The 20518-nt window shown below is 40.7% G+C and overlaps 1 protein-coding gene across 1 annotated transcript in view; it reads left to right on the forward strand.

Annotated features, from left to right (window-relative positions):
- Nucleotides 1-283: 283 nt before the first annotated feature.
- The window catches only part of LOC133754011 (zinc finger protein OZF-like), a 31448-nt gene continuing 11213 nt past the window's right edge, over nucleotides 284-20518 (forward strand). Inside the window, exons 1-2 of the mRNA XM_062184642.1 lie at nucleotides 284-441; nucleotides 12605-12726. Coding sequence (XP_062040626.1) covers nucleotides 284-441; nucleotides 12605-12726 — 280 coding nt within the window. The remainder of the gene's footprint in view (nucleotides 442-12604; nucleotides 12727-20518) is intronic.

The following is a 20518-nucleotide window of genomic DNA, read 5'->3' on the forward strand; positions in this document are numbered from 1 at the left end:
CCCCTCAGCGCAGGGCCTGAGAGGACTCCCGGAGTCCCTGGACGCCGGCAGCGGGGAGTGTGAGGGTCCCGGGCCCACAGGAGGGGAGGGGGCGGGCAGCTGGGACCCTGGTGTGCGGCCCTGTCTCAGTGTGCAGCGACTCCGCCTGAACCCGGCCTCACCTCTCCAGGTTGTGTGGGGAGAAGGAGAATCTGAACCTCACGCGTGACCTCATTTCCTTGAGTTGGGCACCGAGGTCTCAGGTCCACAGCTTTCCCAGGGTCTGAGTCAGCGTTTTGTTGCTATGACGGAATCGCAGAGACTCAGTGGTGTATTTACCACACGCTTTTGGGCCAAGGACGAGGGCCAGGATGTGGGGACGGAGTTTCTGCTGGGGAGGCTTGGGATGGCACAGATCCCACGTGGACAACTGGAGTGTGGGGGAGGCCGACCCCAGGTGGTGTGAGCACCAAGACCTGGAGCCTGGGGCACCTGAGTGTGGGTTCAACAGGCCGCCTCCCAACGCTCATTCCATTCGTGTCTTTTGTAGAAATTTGCTTCCGTTTATTTACTTGTGTAGGAATTGTGCGCCATGATTTGAATGTTACACTGCTGTTTTCTTTTGTGAAACCTGAGTTTATTCGGTGATAAGATTTGAAAAACGAAAGAGGATTTTTTGTTTTCTGCTAACTTTAATTAATAATGTAAACACTAATGGAATGGCTACCCAGGTTAAAAAATGGCCTTGGTCAGTTCAGGGCTCTTATTTTGTTTTTTAAAGATTTATTTCAGGCCGGCGCCGTGGCTCAATAGGCTAACCCTCTGCCTGCGGCGCCGGCACACCGGGTTCTAGTCCCAGTCAGGGCACCGGATTTCGTCCCGGTTGTTCCTTGTCCAGTCCAGCTCTCTTCTGTGGCCCGGGAGTGCAGTGGAGGGCCCTGTACCCGCATGGGAAACCAGGAGAAGCACCTGGCTCCTGGCTTTGGATCAGCGCATTGCACCTGCTGCAGCGGCCATTGGAGGGTGAACCAACGTCAAAGAAGACCTTTCTCTCTCTCTCTCTCACTGTCCACTCTGCCTGTTGAAAAAAAGAGATTTATTTATTTGAAAAGCAGAGTTACAGAGAGGCAGAGAGAGAGAGAGAGAGAGAGAGAGAGAGGTCTTCCATCAAGGTCTTCCATCTGCTGATTCACTCCCCAGAAGGCCACAAGGCCAGAGCTGTGCTGATACAAAGCCAGGATCCAGGAGGTTCTTCCCTGTTTCCCATGGGGGTGCAGGGCCCCAAGTGCTTGAGCATCTCCCACTTTCCCAGGCCATAGCAGAGACTGGGATGGGAAGTGGAGCAGTCGGATGGGATCTGGCACTTGTGTGGGATGCTGGCAATGCAGGCGGCATCTTTATCTGCTATGCTGCATTGTAGGCCCCAAGGGTCTTCTTGATCTCTCCTACCTCTGCCCCCACTGGTAAATGATCTGAGGTTCTTTTTAATGTTTTTCGTGGCATAAAATCTATTACTCTCAACAGTGAGTTTTTCTTGGTTTATTTTGTGGTATTTGTGATAATATTTATTTTTTTCATGTATTACTTCACAGTAATTTTTTAAAATAACATGAAAATTTTGTAGGCTATAGGTTGTGAATAAATTCCACTTCTATAAAAGGTGTTAGTGGAGTACGAGGATTAAGTATCTAACTTTTCATGCTTATGCACTTACTTAGTTTTTGATTTCCCAGTGCTTAGATTTACCTTATTTATTTATTCCACCTGGTTTTACCTGACATTTCTGTTTGGTAACATATTCCTAGTTACTAATGACCACTGGTTGGGTATTTATACTGCTGATCTATTTGTATTGATTACAAATGGTGAATTTGTATTTTTGCTTGGAGTTATGTAAGTTGTCTCTTACATATCTTAATGCTCTATTTAGGGGCACTGGTAGGAAGCCTTGTAATGTCTTCTTGGAGAACTGCCGGTTGTCTCAGTGTGTAACCCTTGTAGTAGTCTGAGCTAAATTCTGATTAGTCTGAAATGAATACTGTTTTTCTACATTTTATTGGATTCGTATTATAATGGACTATTTTTCTGCATTATTTTATTTTTAAGCAGTTGTGTATATATGTGTCTTAAGTTGATAAGAATGGAATTTGGAAATATTTATGTAATTTAAATGAACAAAGCAAGGCAGTTATCATATCCACTACATTATATACCTATTTTTCCTGATAAGAATACTTAAAAGTCTAAACTCTTATTTATTTTTCTATTGTAGAACACATTGTTATTAACTATTCTCAACATGTTGCACAACAGATCTCTTGAATGTATTCCTACCATGCAAACCAAATATGATTGGCCAAGATGACTTCAAATCTCCTTCATGTGTCTATGTAAATTTCTTGTTAGAGATGCCACCTGCCTTGACCTGGCCAGCTCTCCTCCCAGGCCAGCCAAGTAATGAAAGTCAATAGAGTGCCTTCCCCTAGGAGGTTCACACCTCCCTTAGGATATACCCCATGTGAAGAGATAGATAGGTCTGGGCCTCTTAACTTACAAGGCCTAAAGCCCAACAGATTATTATCAAGCCCCTTCTATCAGGTTCTATTTGCCTCTCAATCAGAAAAATTACTTGTAGCTTAGACAGCACCTTTCTTAGCTCCTCTAATAATGACTCTGTCCTTTGTTCTAGACCCTGTCTAGTCCACTTGGGCCTCATTCCTTTGTAATCATAACCTCTACTCTACCACCAATGGCTCTACTCCCAACCTGTGTGTACTGATGGTCCTCTTCCCCACTTAATGCTGTATAATTGTTCAGACCTGGTAAATGCCACTCTTAGGATCATTGGTTACTATCCTCACCCTGTCTTTTATGACCTTGTCTAAATATGATCAGAGTCGGTGAACTTGGAAGGCTTCCATAGCCTTGGCAACTCATGACGACAGCCTAGGGTGGTTACTGGTGCCATAAACTAGAGTGTCAATTTGTTGGGTCAACAACAGGAGCCACTGTGCACTTGCTCCTGATGTGGGATCTCTGTCCTTAATGTACTGTACATTTTGATTTAATGCTATAACTAGTACTCAAACAGTATGTTTCACTTTGTGTTTCTATGTGGGTGCAAACTGTTGAAGTATTTATACTAAATTGATCTTCTGTATATAAATAGAATTGAAAATGAATCTTGATGTGAATGGAAAGGGAGAGGGAGCGGGAGAGGGGAGGGTTGCGGGTGGGAGGGAAATTATGGGAAGGGGAAGCCATTGTAATCCATAAGCTGTATACTGGAAATTTATATTCATTAAATAAAAGTTAAAAAAAATAAAATAAATGGTTTTACTATAGACAGCACAAAGTTGGATCTTGGTTTTATTTTTCCCATGTCAGTCTCTATCTTTAGTGTATTTAGATAATGCACATTTAAAGCAATTATTGATGTAAATGGGTTAGTATGTAATATGGTTGCAATTGTTTTCTCTGTTATTTTTTAAAGTCTTATTTATTGATTTTTGTTTGTTTGAAAGGTAGAGAGACAGAAGGAGGGAGATCTTCCATCGGCTGTTTCACCCCCCCCCCAAAAAAAAAAAACCTACAAAAGCTGCAAGTCAGCCAGATTGAACACAGGAGCCAGGAAGTCCATCCTGGTCTCACACATGTGTGGCAGGGACCCAATAACTTGAGCCATCACCTACTGCCTTCCAGGGTGTGCATTCACAGGAAATTGAATCACAAGTGGGGTTGCTGAACTCAAAGCTGGCACTCTGATATGTGACATGGTTATCAAAATTTGTGTGTTTAGCTGCTGCACCAAATGCCCATGCTGATTCTTGTTTTTAAATATTTTTTGTAATTTTATTTTATATTTTAAAAATTTTTATTCTTTTATTTAATTCATTAAAGGCAGAAATACAGAGTGCTGGTTCACTCCTTAAATTTCTGCAAGGTAGGCCAATGCTGTGGCATAGCATGTAAAACTGCCACCTGTTGGTTATTAGTTGCTGTTAATAGTCCCAGTGATCTACTATATTTCTGTGATACCAATTATCTCTCTTTTTTAAAGATTTTATTTATTTACTTGGGAGGCAGTTACAGACAGAGAGGGAACGAGAGAGAAAGAAAGGTCTGCATCCACTGCTTCACTCCCTAAATGGCCCTAAGGGCTGGAAGGTGGTCTGATCCAAAGCCAGGAGCCAGGAACTTCCTCCAGGTCTCCCATATTGGTGCAGTAGCCCAGGGCTTGAGCCATCTTCCACTGCTTTCCTAGGCCATAAACAGAGAGCTGGATTGGAAGTGGAGCAGCCAGGTGACAAACCAGTGTTGATATGAGATGCTGGTGCTGCAGGTGGAGTCTTAGCCACTGCCCCACAGTGCTGGCCCCCAGCCATGGCTTTTAATTTATGTGTTTGTCTGATAATTGTGGTGGCCTTCTAGGTGGCTGTAGGAAATATAGGCAGAGATAAAAAGTGCATTACTTTGCTAGGGTGGCCATAACATAATACTGTTGAATATGTGGTTTGAATCACAGCAGTATATTTCTCATAGTTCTAGAGATTAGATATTTGAGAGCAAGATGATAATGGATTTGGTTGCTCCTGAGACCTCTCTTTGGTTACCATACAGACACCATGTTGCTGCACCCTTACATGTATTTCCTCTGTGTGCATCCCTCCTTATAAGAACATTGATCAGTTTGGATCAGGGCTTCACGCTTATGATATCATTTGATGTCAATTATCTGCTTAAAGTCCTATCTGCAAATAGTGTCATATTGGTTGTCAGCATTTCATGATATAAATTTTAGAGAGATACAGATCAACCTGTAGTACTTAAAAGGGCCCAGGGGTTTGCACTGTAAGCAGCTGTCTCCATGGAAGACTTGGTTTCTGAAATGTGTATTAATGTTTCTCACAGTATCATTTTCAATACCGATGTAAATACTGGTGCATGAATGAACACACATGTGCACCCCTGTATACATATAGATACATTATTGTGAAAATATTTAATGGTTCATGGAGGTAAAGTAAATATAGTAATCCATATGATGACATAGTGGGGCCAGCAGTGTGGAATAGAAGTTTCAACCTCTGCCTGCAGAGCCAGCACCCCCATATATGTGTGGGTTCAACTCCTGGCTGCTCAACTTCTGATCCATCCCCCTGCTGATTCTCCTGGGAAAGCAGCAAAAAATATCCCAAGTACTTGGCACCCTGCACCCAGGTGGGAGACCTAGAAGAAGCTCCTGGCTCCTACCTTCAGCCTAGTGTAGCCCCAGCTATTGCTGCCATCTGGGGAGTGAGCTAATGGATGGATGTTCAATCTCTCTATCTCTCCCTCTCCCTCTCCCTTTCTTCCTTTCTCCCTCCCCTTCCTTCCCTTCTTCCCCCCTTCCCCTTCTGTCTGCATCTCTGCCTTTCAAATAAATAAACAAATCTTATTAAAAATTACACAGTAACAAACATTAAAACATGATGAAAAATAGAAAATGATACAACTGAATAAGTGTGTTATCCAATATCTAATTTCTAAAACATAAACAGCAAACAGAGGGCTGTTTTCTTAACATGTTCAAAATTTTAAATTATAATTACTCAAAACTTAAACTTTTCATTATAGGGACACAATGGCAAGCTACATTACCAAAAGCATAAATCCAATGCCACTGTAGTACCTTTTTCATTGTTGTTTCATATTTTTTCAATATTATCTACTTAATTAAATCATGAATTATGGTGGGCTTTTCTGCTCTTTGAATACTACTTATAGCATTTAAGATATTTACAAATTTATCATCGAGTGTGTTTTTTCAACACAGGTACTGATATTGCCAGTTCAGTGAACACTGGGGTGACCATTGCAGGATTTAAAATGAAATTTATATTATAATAATAGAAGTCTCCCTAAAATTTTCAAAGACTCCAAAGCACATAAATTATCACATCAGTAATTTATTAGAGATATTTGATTTGGTTTAATTTTTATGGCTAATGTGTCATTACTATTTGGCAGTTAGAAATGTAATTGATAGGCCGGCGCTGTGGCTTAACAGGCTAATCCTCCGCCCTGCGGTGCCAGCACACCGGGTTCTAGTCCCGGTCAGGGCGCTGGATTCTATCTCGGTTGCTCCTCTTCCAGGCCAGCTCTCTGCTATGGCCCGGGAAGGCAGTGGAGGATGGCCCAAGTCCTTGGGCCCTGCACCCACACGGGAGACCAGGAGAAGCGCCTGGCTCCTGGCTTTGGATCAACAAGATGCGCCGGCTGCAGTGGCCATTGGAGGGTGAACCAATGGCAAAAAGGAAGACCTTTCTCTCTGTCTCTCTCTCTCACTATCCACTCTGCCTGTCAAAAAAAAAAAAGAAAGAAAGAAAAGAAATATAATTGATAAAGCATGTAAGAATTAAGATTTTATGTTTCCTAGAAAGAATTTTGGTATGACAGTGTGAGTATGTGTGTGATTTTATTTTAGTAGGATTTATAAAAAATGTTTTAAAAAGATATATTACTTATTCATTTGAAAGGTAGAGTGACAAAGAAAGGGTGGGGGAGTTTACTCCATCAGTGGTCCAAGGCATAGCAAGGCCAAAGCCAGTAGCCCCAAATTCCTTTTAGTTTCCCATGTATGTGGCAGGGGCTGAAGCATTTGGACAATCATTTGCTGTCATTCCAGGTGCATTATCAGGAAACTAGATCAGATTCCTAGTAGCTAGGACTGGAACTGGTTTTCTAATGCAGATCATGAGTAGTTCAAGTGGTGGCTCAGCCTACTGTGCCACAATGTCAGCCCTGACAAATTTTATTTAAAAAAAAAAGGAAAATTCTTGTAACATCTCTATAAATGGTTCCAAAGACACAGCAAGTAAAGAAATAATTACTGAAGACAGATTTGTTAAGAGCAGAGAGACTCAGTGCTTATGGATCCAGACTTGTTTCCTACCTTCCCTTTCATGATTCAGTGCAATGGGAACTCTACTCCTAAGTGCAACTGAGAACACATGGCCCTCTCTCCTGCTAGCTGCCAGCTTTGGATGACATCCTCCTTTTTCTTTCTGTCCTCAGTTGCCTGCTGCCAGAACTATGCACTGGGTGAGTTTAACTGAGAGGTAAGGCCCAGACCACACTTGAATAATAGAGACTAAGTATTGGGCATTAGGACACTTGGATCTCATCTCCCACAACATGCAATGTCCACTGTAGGCACATCCATAGAAACAGTACATTTGCAGTGACTTTGTGTTGAAAGTATTGGGGATATTGAGGAGACAGCCTTCTTTTTATTTACTTTTTTATTTTATAAGCAAGGACAAATAGCAATGAAAGAAAGCTTCCATCTGCTGGTTCATTCTCCATTCAAAACAAATAAGGCTGGGCTGGTAAGACAGGCATGATAACACTGAGAATTAAGTATTAATTGGGATGCTCACTTCCCTTTTCAGAGGGTCAGTTCAGATCCCAGCTACTTTGCTTCTAATCCAGCTTCACCTAATATTCCTGGGAAGGCAACACCTGTTGGCCCACCCCAGCATGGGAGATGGAATTCCTCAGTCCTAATTTTGTCCTGGCCCAACTTTGGCTGCTGTAGGCATTTCAGGAGATGGGGACATAAACCACCAGATGGAAAAATCTCTGTCACTCTCTCTGAATTTCAAACAAATTAATTTTTAAACAGTTATAAATTGGGAGCATGGCACTCAATTTTGGTCACCAGCATAGCTGGTGTCCCAATACTCAAGCCTCTACCTTCTGGGTGATACAGTCCTAGAGAGAGAATTAGCAGGAAGCTGGAGCTGAATCAGGAAAGAGCTAGGACTCAAACCCAGGCTCAATGGGATGTGTTGTCCCAAGCAGTGTATTAACCACTATACTCATCCTCAATACATTAAGGAGATAAAAAAAAATCCTAAAATTGATGATGGTGATGGTTACAACTGAATGGAAACAGTGAATTGTATCGATACTCTTAACTGGTGAATCTCATGGTAAGTTGCATTTATATCTCAATTATGCTATTTAAGAAAGTTATATGACTTAGAATATATTGTATTATTTCAAACTTTTCATGTAATATATATTTTAGTGTCTCAAACTCCAATGCACATAAAATGTGACTTTATATTTACATATAAATATGAATATAAATGTAAGACCAAGGGATGACAGCATATTAACTAGAAAAAGAACAGTGATTTATTCAGGACCAAGGGATATTGGTTAAAAGATGGCATTAATCTTTTCTGTATATCTTTTCTGAGAATAAAATTAAGAAATGAATTAACATGAAACAAAACATGGTCAGACACCAGAGGCATGTGGCTACATAATTTACCAGAGATGAATCTGAGACTAACATTTGGGACTGACATTATAGTGCAGTGGGTTAGGACACTGCTTGCGATGGTGGCATCCTATATTGGCATGCCATTTTGAGTCCTAGCTACTCTGCTTCTGATCCACATTTCTGTGAGTGTGTTTGGGAAAGCAGGGGAACATGGCCCAAGAACTTGGACCCTACCAGCCATGTTGGAGATCCAGATAGAATTGCCTGGTCCTGACTCCTGGCCCCATCCTGGCTGTTGCAGACACTTGGGGATTGAGCCACAAGAAAGAAGATCCATCTATCTCTTTGTCAGTCTCTTGCCTCTCTCCTTATTTTCCTTTCAAGTAAATCTTTAAAAAAGAAAAAAAAAAGATTAACCTAATTCATAATCCATGTGGTGGAAACTTAATTACCCAATCTCCTTTCTATTTGTCTCTCCCTCTATACTACAGGGACTATTTATTCCCATCCATCCAGTACAAATTACTTACTAGAACTGCTGTCATGACTTGGTGCTCAAAAACATGAACTGCAATCATCATATGATATCTATACTTAAGAAACAGATAGGCCGGCGCCGTGGCTTAACAGGCTAATCCTCCGCCTTGCGGCGCCGGCACACCGGGTTCTAGTCCCGGTCGGGGCACCGATCCTGTCCCGGTTGCCCCTCTTCCAGGCCAGCTCTCTGCTCTGGCCAGGGAGTGCAGTGGAGGATGGCCCAAGTTCTTGGGCCCTGCACCCCATGGGAGACCAGGAGAAGCACCTGGCTCCTGCCATCGGAATGGCGCGGTGCGCCGGCCACAGTGAGCCTACCACGGAGGCCATTGGAGGGTAAACCAATGACAAAAAGGAAGACCTTTCTCTCTCTCTCCCTCTACTATCCACTCTGCCTGTCAAAAATAAATAAAAGAAAAAAAAAGAAAGAAACAGATAAAGAAGTTGCTTAAGCTTAGCCATCTATTTGTGAGTATGTTCTTCCCACTTTTATTCATATCAGGACTCCTCATTGAATCCAAATATCCAACCCCAGTAGGAACAGCTCCCATTGAAAGAGGTGTATGATGACAAGGGGGACAATTCCTGGGAATGGGTATGAAAAACCAGTACTTTGTGTTGCTAAACTAGTTCTTTGATCCCTTGTTCATTTTATTACAAGGAATGTGCCATAGAGACCCATTTTTAAGCATGTAATTTCTTCTGTGTCCTGAGATGAAGGTACCTAGGCTATAAACTCAAGACTGAGGTTCCTGCTTTTCCACAATAATCACTGAAGGGCAATGGCAGGATCAAAGAAGGCTTGGGAATTTCAACAGGGCAAACCATAGGTGAGGCACAAAGAAAGCCAGGGATAGGCTGTGGGCCAAGAGTCTAGCCCATCTCAATTCTAGCCATCCTTATCTGAGAGCTTCATGAAACCCTCTATTGGCCTCTTCGATTAGTTTGTAACATAAACCAACAAGTAGAGGAAAAAGTTCAGATCCATTTCTTAGAACAGTAAGGGAAGATTTGTTAGATATTTAGATGGACAGATGGATTTCAGAAGCTCTTAGTTATGTAATTAATGGAGATTGAAACTTTTGTTTGCAGACACTTTTTGTTTCAAAATATGCACTAGAATAGTTTTCTCAACTCTGTAATATGACTCAAGGATGGAACACTAATTATTTTGGTAAAAAAGACCAAGTATCTTTATATGACCATACTTCCCTTCCCCATACTTTCTATGGATTGTGTGAATCAAATATGTTTATAATGCAAGTTTTTCTCATTTAATGTCAGTTACCCATTTTTTGCCAATCATAAATGTTGCAGAGATTTAGTGTTTGTCCATTTCCAATTATATTTTTTTTAGTTTTTTTTTTGACAGGCAGAGTAGACAGAGAGAGAGAAAGGTTTTCTTTTTCCTGTTGGTTCACCCCACAATGGAGACTGCAGCTGGTGTGCTGCAGCTGGTGCACCATGCTAATCTGAAGCCAGGATCCAGGTGCTTCTCCTGGTCTCCCATGTGGGTGCAGGGCCCAAGGACTTGGGCCATCCTCCACTGCACTCCTGGGCCATAGCAGAGAGCTGGACTGGAAGAAGAGCAATGAGGTTAGAATCCAGTTCCCCAACTGGGACTAGAACCCGGTGTGCTGGCATCGCAGGTGGAGGATTAACCTCTTGAGCCACAGCACCAGCCCATTTCCAATTATTTAAAATGTGAGTAAATCAGACTATTGCTGATAATTACTTTGCAAAATATAAATAAAATGCAATACAGTGCCCAAATAGTGTATAAAACATTTCAATACATTCTTTTTTAAAAAAAGATTTATTTATTTATTTGAAAGTCAGAGGAGAGGCAAAGACAGAAAGAGAGAGAGGTCTTCCATCTGATGGTTCACTCCCCCATTGGCTGCAATGGCCGGAGCTGTGCCGATCTGAGTCCAGGGGCCTTACCTTCTTCTGGGTCTCCCAGGAACAGGGGCCCAAGCACTTGGACCATCCTCCACTGCTTTCCCAAGCCATAGCAAATAGCTGGATTGGAAATGGAGCAGCTGGGTCTCAAACTAGTGCCCATATAGGATGCTGACACTTCAGGCCAGGATGTTAACCTGCTGTGTCACAGCACCAGCCCCTCAATACATTCTTATGATATCCAGGCAGTTTGTGTGGCAGCAATCTTACAAACAGGGTTGGCATGAATCGTGCTCATGAACATGTCTGTGTGAAGTTCTCTTGATTGTATTTGGCATGCAATTAAATTCTTCCCTACTCACCAAGAGTATATCAGCATTTGATACATAACACATCAACAAAAATATATGTTGTGGTTTTCTTTGTAATTATTTTTTAAAAGGCAGAGCATCAGAGAAGGAGTGGAGGAGGGAGAGACAAAGGATGAGGGGGAGAGAAAGAGAGACTGTTCCATCTGCTGCTTGATTCACTCTCTAATTTTCCTAACAGCCAGGGTTATGCCAGGCTGAAGCCAGAAGGAAATAATCTTACCTGGATCACTTATGAGGGTAACAGGAATCCTAGTACTTATCCATCATCAACTACCTCTCAGGTACAACAGCAGGGTGTTTTATTTTAAGTATGGAATGACCAGGATGAAAACCACAAATTTGCTAATGGGATGTGTGTCCCAAGCAGTAGTCTAACCTGCATCACCATATACAACCCTCTCAAGTTTGGTGGTTTGCTCTGGCTCTTGCCCAAACCCTGTATCTCCAATAGGCAAGTCCCAGACTTCTTCATAATATAAATGTTCAATAAGGTAAACTCCAACAAGCAAATACTTTTCAAAGTGTGTAGGTGTCATATTTACTGATGTCCAGTGGGTAAAGCAAGAAAAATGGTAATGTCAGGGATCATTGTGATGAAGATTATTTGAAGGCTTGTGTGTTGGGAAGTGTGTTATTTGGGATAATTACTAGGAAAGTATAGTATAATAAGTATGTATTATATCCATTTTTACTGTGCAGTTGTGGGTAAAAATACACAGGTTGCTAAATGACTAAATTCTATAGGATTTTCAGTATATGGACTCCTATTCAGTACATCTGTAGTAATACCAAAGTAGTTAATAATCAAGTAATTTTTTTTCTGTAGTATGGTTTTAGTGACAAAATGATGTTTCTTTCTATGATATACTGAAATTTGTTTAAACAATCATCCTGAAAATAAGTTGCTTTGCAGCCATAAGATTAGTTTTTATTTAAAGATTTATTTTATTTATTAGAAAGATAGTGTTACAGAGAGAGGTAGAGACAGAGAGAGAGGTCTTCTATCTGCTGGTTTCCTCCCCAGATGGCCACAATGGCTGGAGCTGCGCCAATCCAAAGCCAGGAGCTAGGAGCTTCTTCTGGGTCTCCCATGTGGGTGCAGAGGCCCAAGGACTTGGGCCATCTTCTACTGCTATCCTAGGCCATAGAAGATAGCAGGATCAGAAGAGGAGCAGCCAGGACTAGAACCATTGCCCATATGGGATGCCGGTGCTTCAGGCCAGGGTGTTAACCCACTGTGCCACAGTGCCAGCCCCATCATTAGCTTTTTAAAAATAAGTAGCAACAAAATGATCCCATTAACCTAAGGATAACTAGGTTTAATCACTGCTGGTTAGTAAAATTTTGGGTGCTTTTTCAGGATCTTCCCTTCCCCTTATCAAGTGTGAAGTGCTAACTCACCACAGAGATTGTTTCTGTTTCTCCAGCTAATATATCTATAATTCTGCATTCATTTCTACCATGATCTTCCTTAGCATAGTGGAGTCTAAGTGCAAGTGAGACCAGTTCTCTCACAACTCCCTGCATTCCCCTTCTTTTCCAGGTGTAATTGTAGATACCACTACATGCTTCGGAGGTCAAAGAAAATGAAAATTGGAGATACAGGGATTGGGCAAGAGCCAGAGCAAACCACCAAACTTGAGAGGGTTGTATATGGTGATGCAGGTTAGACTACTGCTTGGGACACACATCCCACAAATACAGTAACTTGTTTGCTTATTTCTCAACTTGTTTTACATTGTATTATAGGAGCTTTATGAGGATTTTTAAATTAAAACAGAAATGTAAAAGTGATAAACAAGCTAATATTGTCATAGTTATAAGTTATTAGAGCCATCAGAGCTGATTGTAAATTTGTCTACAGTCTTTCTGATGCCTCAAAGACATATCTGTTACATGATTCAAATCAGAAATTAGAATTTGCAGAATTCTAGTGGAAAATGAATTCTGGATGGTATTTATTGGTCATATAATGCTAAAGTGGAAGTGGTTTAGTTCTAATCTACAAATTAAAAATACATACATACAACATTCTGCACTGGTAAGAGTTACTAACTGGTAATAAATTGGTTAATAAAGTGTCTTAGGAATTGTGAAAATACCCTTGGGAGGCTGTACCAGATTTATGGATTGGACTGGGGTTGTGTGGAGAGCAGAATCTCTTAGGGTTCTTAAAGAGCTCTACATACATTTCTTCCTGCCACACTATACATGCTGGTTGTGCTGCAAACTTCCCAAAGCTCTGTCTTCCAGCAAATCATTCCATTCTTCACTCATACTTTAAGCTACTTGAAGTAGCCTCAATTCAATTATTTAAACATTTACCAATATCATTAAGTGTATTCTCTGGTTTTTGCCTTGCTTGAATCTTTTTCATTTAAAATATATTTACATATTTTAGAATTAGAAAGAGAGACGGGTAGATTAGGAGAAATCAAAGAGCCTCTTATCCACTAACTTACTCTCCTAAATATCCATAGTAACCAAGAATGAATCCAAGAGCTAGGAATGTACTCCTTGCCCCTGACATGAGTGGTAGAAGCCCAATTACTTGAATTATAACCACAGCCTTCCAGCACATGTGGTAGCATGAAATTGGACTCAAAAACCAGAGCTGGGAATAAAAACAAGCACTGTTAATTAGAATTAGAATATCTTTTTAAAATTTTATTTATTTATATAAGTAGAACAGATTTCATGTATTTCCTATCTATGGTTTTAAGAACATAATGATACTTTTCACTCTCTCTCCCTTCCCTTCCTCCTTTTCCCTTATTTTTCTTTTAATTTTTGCAATAGCACATTTTCAAGTTACTTTATAATCACAAGCTCAATCTCCACTAAATAAAGATTTCAACAAGTAGATAGTAGAAACATCACTATTCCTGAAGAATATAGAAAAGGGATATAGATGATAATTAGATCTCAAGGTGTCAGTTTCACTCAGACTTTTTTTTCTGCTGTATAGGCTACCAAAAATCCTAAAAAAATATTTTTGTCTTTTTAGGATTCACTGTTTCAGTAAGCACAATTGTCTTCAATTGAATCCATTTTGTTGCAGAAGAAGGATTTCATTCTTTTTTTGGCTGAATAGTATTCCATCTTATATATGTGTGTATATACACTTACACACACACACATACCACATTTACTTTATCTAGTCATCAGTTGATGGACATCTGGGTCGATTCCCTATCTTAGCTATTATGAATTGAGCTGCTATATAAAGTTGGGGGCACAGGTAACTCTTTCATATGCTGATTTTATTTCCTTTGGGTAAGTTCCCAGGAATGGGATGACTGTCATATGGTAGATCCATTTTTGGATTTCTGAAGAATCTCCAAAATGTCTTCCATAATGATTGTGTTAATTTACATTCCCACTGAAGTGTATTAGGGTATATTTTTCCTACATTCTTGCTAATATTTATTTGGAGGGGGTCTTTTGGTGAAAACCATTCTTACTGGGGTGAAGTGAAACTTCATTATGGTTTTTATTTTCATTTCTCTTGTGCAAAACTTGTTGCCTTGGCTTTGGTTCTAGGTGAACCCAGGATTGTAGTGTCTGAGTGAGTCCTTTTATTTTAGTGGATGTCAGCTGTGTCTGTTAGTGACACAAAGGTCTAGTCAGCTGCAGTTCCTAGGGATGGAAATGTGCCTTTGAGATGAATACGAGTTTCCTTGGGTGTGTATCTTTGGTCCACACATTCTGTGTCAATCTCCCTGATGACTGTGATAGCCAAGGGCTTGTTCTTGGTGCTGAGGAAGATGAGGATGGCTGGCCTTTGAATTACTGGCAAGCCTGAGTGATACTGGGATTTGTGGCAGAGTTCCGTGGCTGTAGGGCTGTGTGATATGGATCGTCCCCTCCTCAGTTCTTGGTAAGAGAGTCCAACTGGTACTGTGTTTTATAATAACAACAACCCTAGTCCTAGGATTAGGTGTACAGGTTTTATTCTGGAGAGTATGGGTCCAGAGAGGAGGAATGCAAGTAGGTTCTTCCCTGTGTCCACTGGGTAGATTCCAGTGGCACTCAGAAATTTACAACAAATTGTTACAGTCCTGGTCTTGCAGGTATAGTGGATCATTGCCCAGATCTCCTGGGGTGGGAGCAAAATTTTTTTTTTGACAGGCAGAGTGGACAGTGAGAGAGAGATGGAGAGAAAGGTCTTCCTTTTTGCCATTGATTCACCCTCCAATGGCCGCCGCGGTAGGTGCACTGCGGCTGGTGCAGCACACTGATCTGATGGCAGGAGCCAGGTGCTTCTCCTGGTCTCCCATGGGGTGCAGGGCCCAAGTACTTGGGCCATCCTCCACTGAACTCCCTGGCCACAGCAGAGAGCTGGCCTGGAAGAGGGGCAACCAGGACAGGATCAGTGCCCCGACTGGGACTAAAACTCGGTGTGCCAGTGCTGCAAAGTGGAGGATTAGCCTAGTGAGCCATGGCGCCGGCCGGGAGCAAAATTTTTTATGGGCTGCTTTTGGTGGTAGCCCCCAGAAGCTAAGGTGATTTTTCCTGGCTCAGGTAGAGTGTGTGAGTGTAGCTCTGGGCTAAAACCCCCAAACTCCCACAGATGCAGGATGCAGGGAGCTGTCTTTTGCCTTACACATTGCCCTGACTCTACAGTGCTGGTAGGAGCAGAACAGAGGCTCGCTGTGTATCTTCTCTGCTCAGTGTCATGCTCTGCAGGAGTCAGGGAGGGGAAGGAAATAAGGAGGCTTCCCTGCTCCAAGCTCAACAGTTGCTCAGACCGCTCAGTGCTCCAGGCTGAGGTAGGAAGTCAGTGGGTGATTGACTTTTTTTGTTTTGTTTTGTTTTTTTACTTACTTGTCTAACATTTCGGTAAGTCACTTCTCTGCAAAATAGTCTTTCCTTTGTTTTCTTCGTATCTCAGAGCAGCTTAAGTCATTGTGGCTATACCCTATTTAGCCATGTTGGATCTCTCCATGATATATGTTTGATTTGTAGCTCATCATTTATTCTGTTGTCATGAGTGTTGGACAATGGTTTATAAATAGCATTTGGGTCAATACTGTCATTCCTGTTTGTAGTTGATGTTTTATTAGTTTCATCAATTGCTATAAAAGGTATATCAATTTTCCAACATTCCTTTTGGGCTTTTTCTTAAGTTTCTTTTTTAGTTTTGTGGACTTTGTTTCATATCATTTGAGGTTTTGTTTTTAGGCACACCAGCATTTATAATTATATGATCAGCGTGATGTATTATCTGTTTATTATGATGAAAAGTCCCTGAGTATTTCTCTAGCCATATAAGACCCAAAAATCATTTGGTTTGACCCTGCCAAAATAACCACAGGTGGTATTATTAATTCAAGAAGCTAATAACAAGCTAATTTTAAGTTGATGATTTTGTATGGACAGCACATAATGTTGTAATATCCAAAGGGCCTTTGGCAGTAAAAATGTTCCTATGTTCTTAACTCCTACTAATCCAAGTATTCATTTTGTATCATTTTATCTGAAAATAGATTGCTTCTTTTATATTATGTTCTCATTTTCTTGTTCAGAAAATGTCTTTTGTGGACTTCATGGATTAATGTTTTATTTACTTGATAAACAAATTAAGAGCTCTATCTGCTGTTTCACTCCCTCAAATACCTGTAATGGCTGGAGCAAGATCCAGGCTAAAGCCAGGAGGCTAGAACTCAATCCAGATCACTCATGTGGATATCTGGGACCCAGCTACTAGAGCCATAATCTGGCACCTACCTGGGTGTGCATTACTATGAAGTTAAATCACAAGCAAGGGTAGGAACTTTGATATGAAATGTGAGCATCCAAAGAAGCAGCTTAACCCAATGAGCAAAAATGTCTGCCTTGTTCACCTCATATTTTAAAGTAGTTACACTAGATATAGAATCAAAGATAGAAGGATATTTTTTCAATGTAGTGAAGATTTCTTTCACCAATTTCTGAGAAGTCAGCTATCATTCATATATAGCTGACCCAGTAGGCTGTTGTTTCTTTCACAATGTTCAGGGTCTATTCTTTGTATTTGGAATCCTTCATTTTGTTATTTGCCTGCAGTAGCTTTGTATCTGTTGATTAAGGGGTCATCAAGCATTTCAAATCTATGAATTGATTTTTTTTATAATATTTAAGAAGTTTTTCACCATTTCAAAATACATATTTTGTTTTTCATTTATTCTCTTCCTACTGAAATTTATTGCAGTTATGAGGGACTTCACAAAGATTCTGGAAAGTTGAAAGAAAAAGCAAGTTTATTTTAGTGCAAAAATGTTAGTAACCCATGCATAAAACTGGTCTAGAAGTTCATTGAAAATGCATACTATAAAACACAATGCATAAAGGTTATGGAAACTGTGTATTTGTAGATTAATTTTTTTAACCAAAGTGAACGTTTCTTTTAATTCTGCTTTTTAAATGTTAGATTGCTTTCTATATTGTTCCTGAACTTCTGAAGCTTTGCATATTTATGTAGTATCTTTCATTAATTAAAAAAGGCTTTTGTGCCAGCGCCACAGCTCAGTAGGCTAATCCTCTGCCTTGCGGCACCAGCACACTGGGTTCTAGTCCTGGTTGGAGCTCCAGATTCTGTCCCGGTTGCCCCTCTTCCAGGCCAGCTCTCTTCTGTATCCCCCATGGGAGACCAGGATAAGCACCTGGTTCCTGCCTTCAGATCAGTGTGCTGCACTGGCTGCAGTGCACTGGCCATGGCAGCCATTGGAGGGTGAACCAATGGCAAAGGAAGACCTTTCTCTCTGTCTCTGTCTCTCACTGTCCACTCTGCCTGTCAAAAATTTTATAAAAAGGCTTTTGAGGGGTGACACTGTGGCATGGTGGGCTAAGCCTCTATCTGTGGTGTCAGCATCCCACATTGGGACCAGTTTGTGTCCCAGATGCTCCTTTTCCAATCCAGCTTATGACCTGGGAAGGCAGCAGGAGGTGGCCAAAGTGCTTGGTTCCCTGTACCCACATGGGAGTCCCAGAGGAAGCTCCTGGCTCAGCTCTGGCTGAGCCATCTGGAAAGTGAACCAGTGGATGGAAGAACTTTCTGTCTCTCACTTTGTCTGTAACTCTACCTCTCAAATGAATACATACAGTCTTTAAATAAAGAAAAGTCTTTTGATCTATGCCCATCTTAGTCTCTTTGTGATAAGACTGTCAAACAGATTATGACTCTGTCCTTTGTTCTAGGCCCTGTCTAGTGCACTTGGGCCTCATTCCTTTGTAATCATAACCTCTACTCTACCACCAATGGCTCTACTCCCAACCTGGGTGTACTGATGGTCCTCTTCCCCACTTAATGCTGTATAATTGTTCAAACCTGGTAAATGCCACTCTTAGGATCATTGGTTACTATCCTCACCCTGTCTTTTATGACCTTGTCTAAATATGATCAGAGTCGGCAAACTTGGAAGTCTTCCATAGCCTTGGCAACTCATGACGACAGCCTAGGGTGGTTACTGGTGCCATAAACTAGAGTGTCAATTTGTTGGGTCAACAACAGGAGCCACTGTGCACTTGCTCCTCATGTGGGATCTCTGTCCTTAATGTGCTGTACATTGTGATTTAATGCTATAACTAGTACTCAAACAGTATGTTTCACTTTGTGTTTCTATGTGGGTGCAAACTGTTGAAATCTTTATACTAAATTGATCTTCTGTATATAAAGAGAATTGAAAATGAATCTTGATGCAAATGGAAGGGGAGAGGGAGCGGGAGAGGGGAGGGTTGCGGGTGGGAGAGAAGTTATGGGGGGGGGGGGAAGCCATTGTAATCCATAAGCTGTACACTGGAAATTTATATTCATTAAATAAAAGTTAAAAAAAATAAAGCATTCTATAGTTAAAAAAAAAAGAAAGAAAACATTTTTTGCCAAAATGTTTTTACTTTAAAATACTTTTTCAAAATGTATGTACCTTCCCTTTCTGTTAATAAAAGAGAGAGGGAGAGAAAGAGGGAGATTCTATCACCTGTTTCACTCACAACAGGAGTTATAACAGCCAGAACTGGGCAAGGCCAATGCCAGGAACCAGATCCTCCATCTGAGTCACTGCATTTGCATCAGGAACCCAAGTACTTGGGAAATTATACATTGCCTTCCTACATGCTTTAGAATCAAACTGAACTGGAAATTGAGTAGCCAGGACCCAAATCAGACTCTATGAGATGAGAGCTTCACCAGTGGTGACATAACATGCTGTGCCAAAAGACCAGCCTCAAGAAAACAGTTATTTCTTCTAGTCTGGGAGCTAGATGGTCTAAAGTCAGGAGGTCAATCTAGAAAGGGCCATCTTCCTGCATCATAATGTGGCAGATAACATCACATGGTAACAGAAAAAAGTAGAAGTCTTTTAAAATTGGTGTTAAGCTGTTCTTTATGATAGCAAATTTAAACTGTGTGGACTAACTTGCATTGAGCTATTTTTTTCCTTTTCCTACAAATAGGTTTTCACTGTAACACTGTTACATCTATAGAATTTAAATAGCTTATCAGTCTTTACCTAACTTTATATGACTTGTAAATAATGAAGATACTTGGAGATTCTTTAGGTATCTTGTCTACTACTTTCAAGACCTAACTTAAATTTCTTTCTAGTTTTTCTTTCCATGAGTATAAGTCAAATTTTCATTTTTCCCTCAAGGATAGTGATTTTGAATTTTATCTTGAGTATTGTAAGGTATATGTTGCAGAAATTGTGGATACTGAAATATTCTTCAGAATGATTTGCTTTACATTAACTGGCTGGATTAAAATTCCAAATGCCATATTCTTTGCAGTGATCAATAAGTCATTGCTTCTCATAGTGTCAGTTTCACTTCTACAGGTATCCTTTTAGGTGCTCAGTTAGTTGTCACAGATTGGGGAGAACATATGCTATTTGTCCCTTTGGGGCTGGCTTTTTTTACTCAGCATGCTGCTTTCCAGATTCCTCCATTTTGTTGCAAATGACTGGATTTCATTTTTTTATTTCTGTGTCATATTGTATAGAGTACATGTCCCATAATTTCTTTATCCAATCTTCTGTCGATGGGCATTTAGGTTGATTCCATGTCAGCTATTGTGAATTGAGCTGCAATAAAAATTGAAGTACACACAGCCCTTTTATTTGCCAATTTAATTTCTCTTGGGTAAATTCTGAGTAGTGGGATGCCTGGATTGTATGGTAGGGCTATATTCAGGTTTCTGAGGAATCTCCAAACTGACCTTCATAGTGGCCTTACCAATTTGCATTCCCACCAACAGTGAATTAGTATGCTTTTCTCCTCACATCCTCACCAGCATCTGTTGTTAGTGGATTTATGTATGAAAGCCATTCCAGTCAGGGTGAAGTGAAATCTCATTGTGGTTTTGATTTGCATTTCCCTGATGGCTAGTGATCCTGAACATTTTTTCATGTGTCTGTTGGCCATTTGGATTTCCTCTTTTGAAAAATGTCTGTTTAGGTCCTTGGCCCATCTCTTAAGTGGG

This window comes from Lepus europaeus, chromosome Y (genome assembly GCF_033115175.1).
Source record: "Lepus europaeus isolate LE1 chromosome Y, mLepTim1.pri, whole genome shotgun sequence".
Classification (NCBI taxonomy): domain Eukaryota; kingdom Metazoa; phylum Chordata; class Mammalia; order Lagomorpha; family Leporidae; genus Lepus; species Lepus europaeus.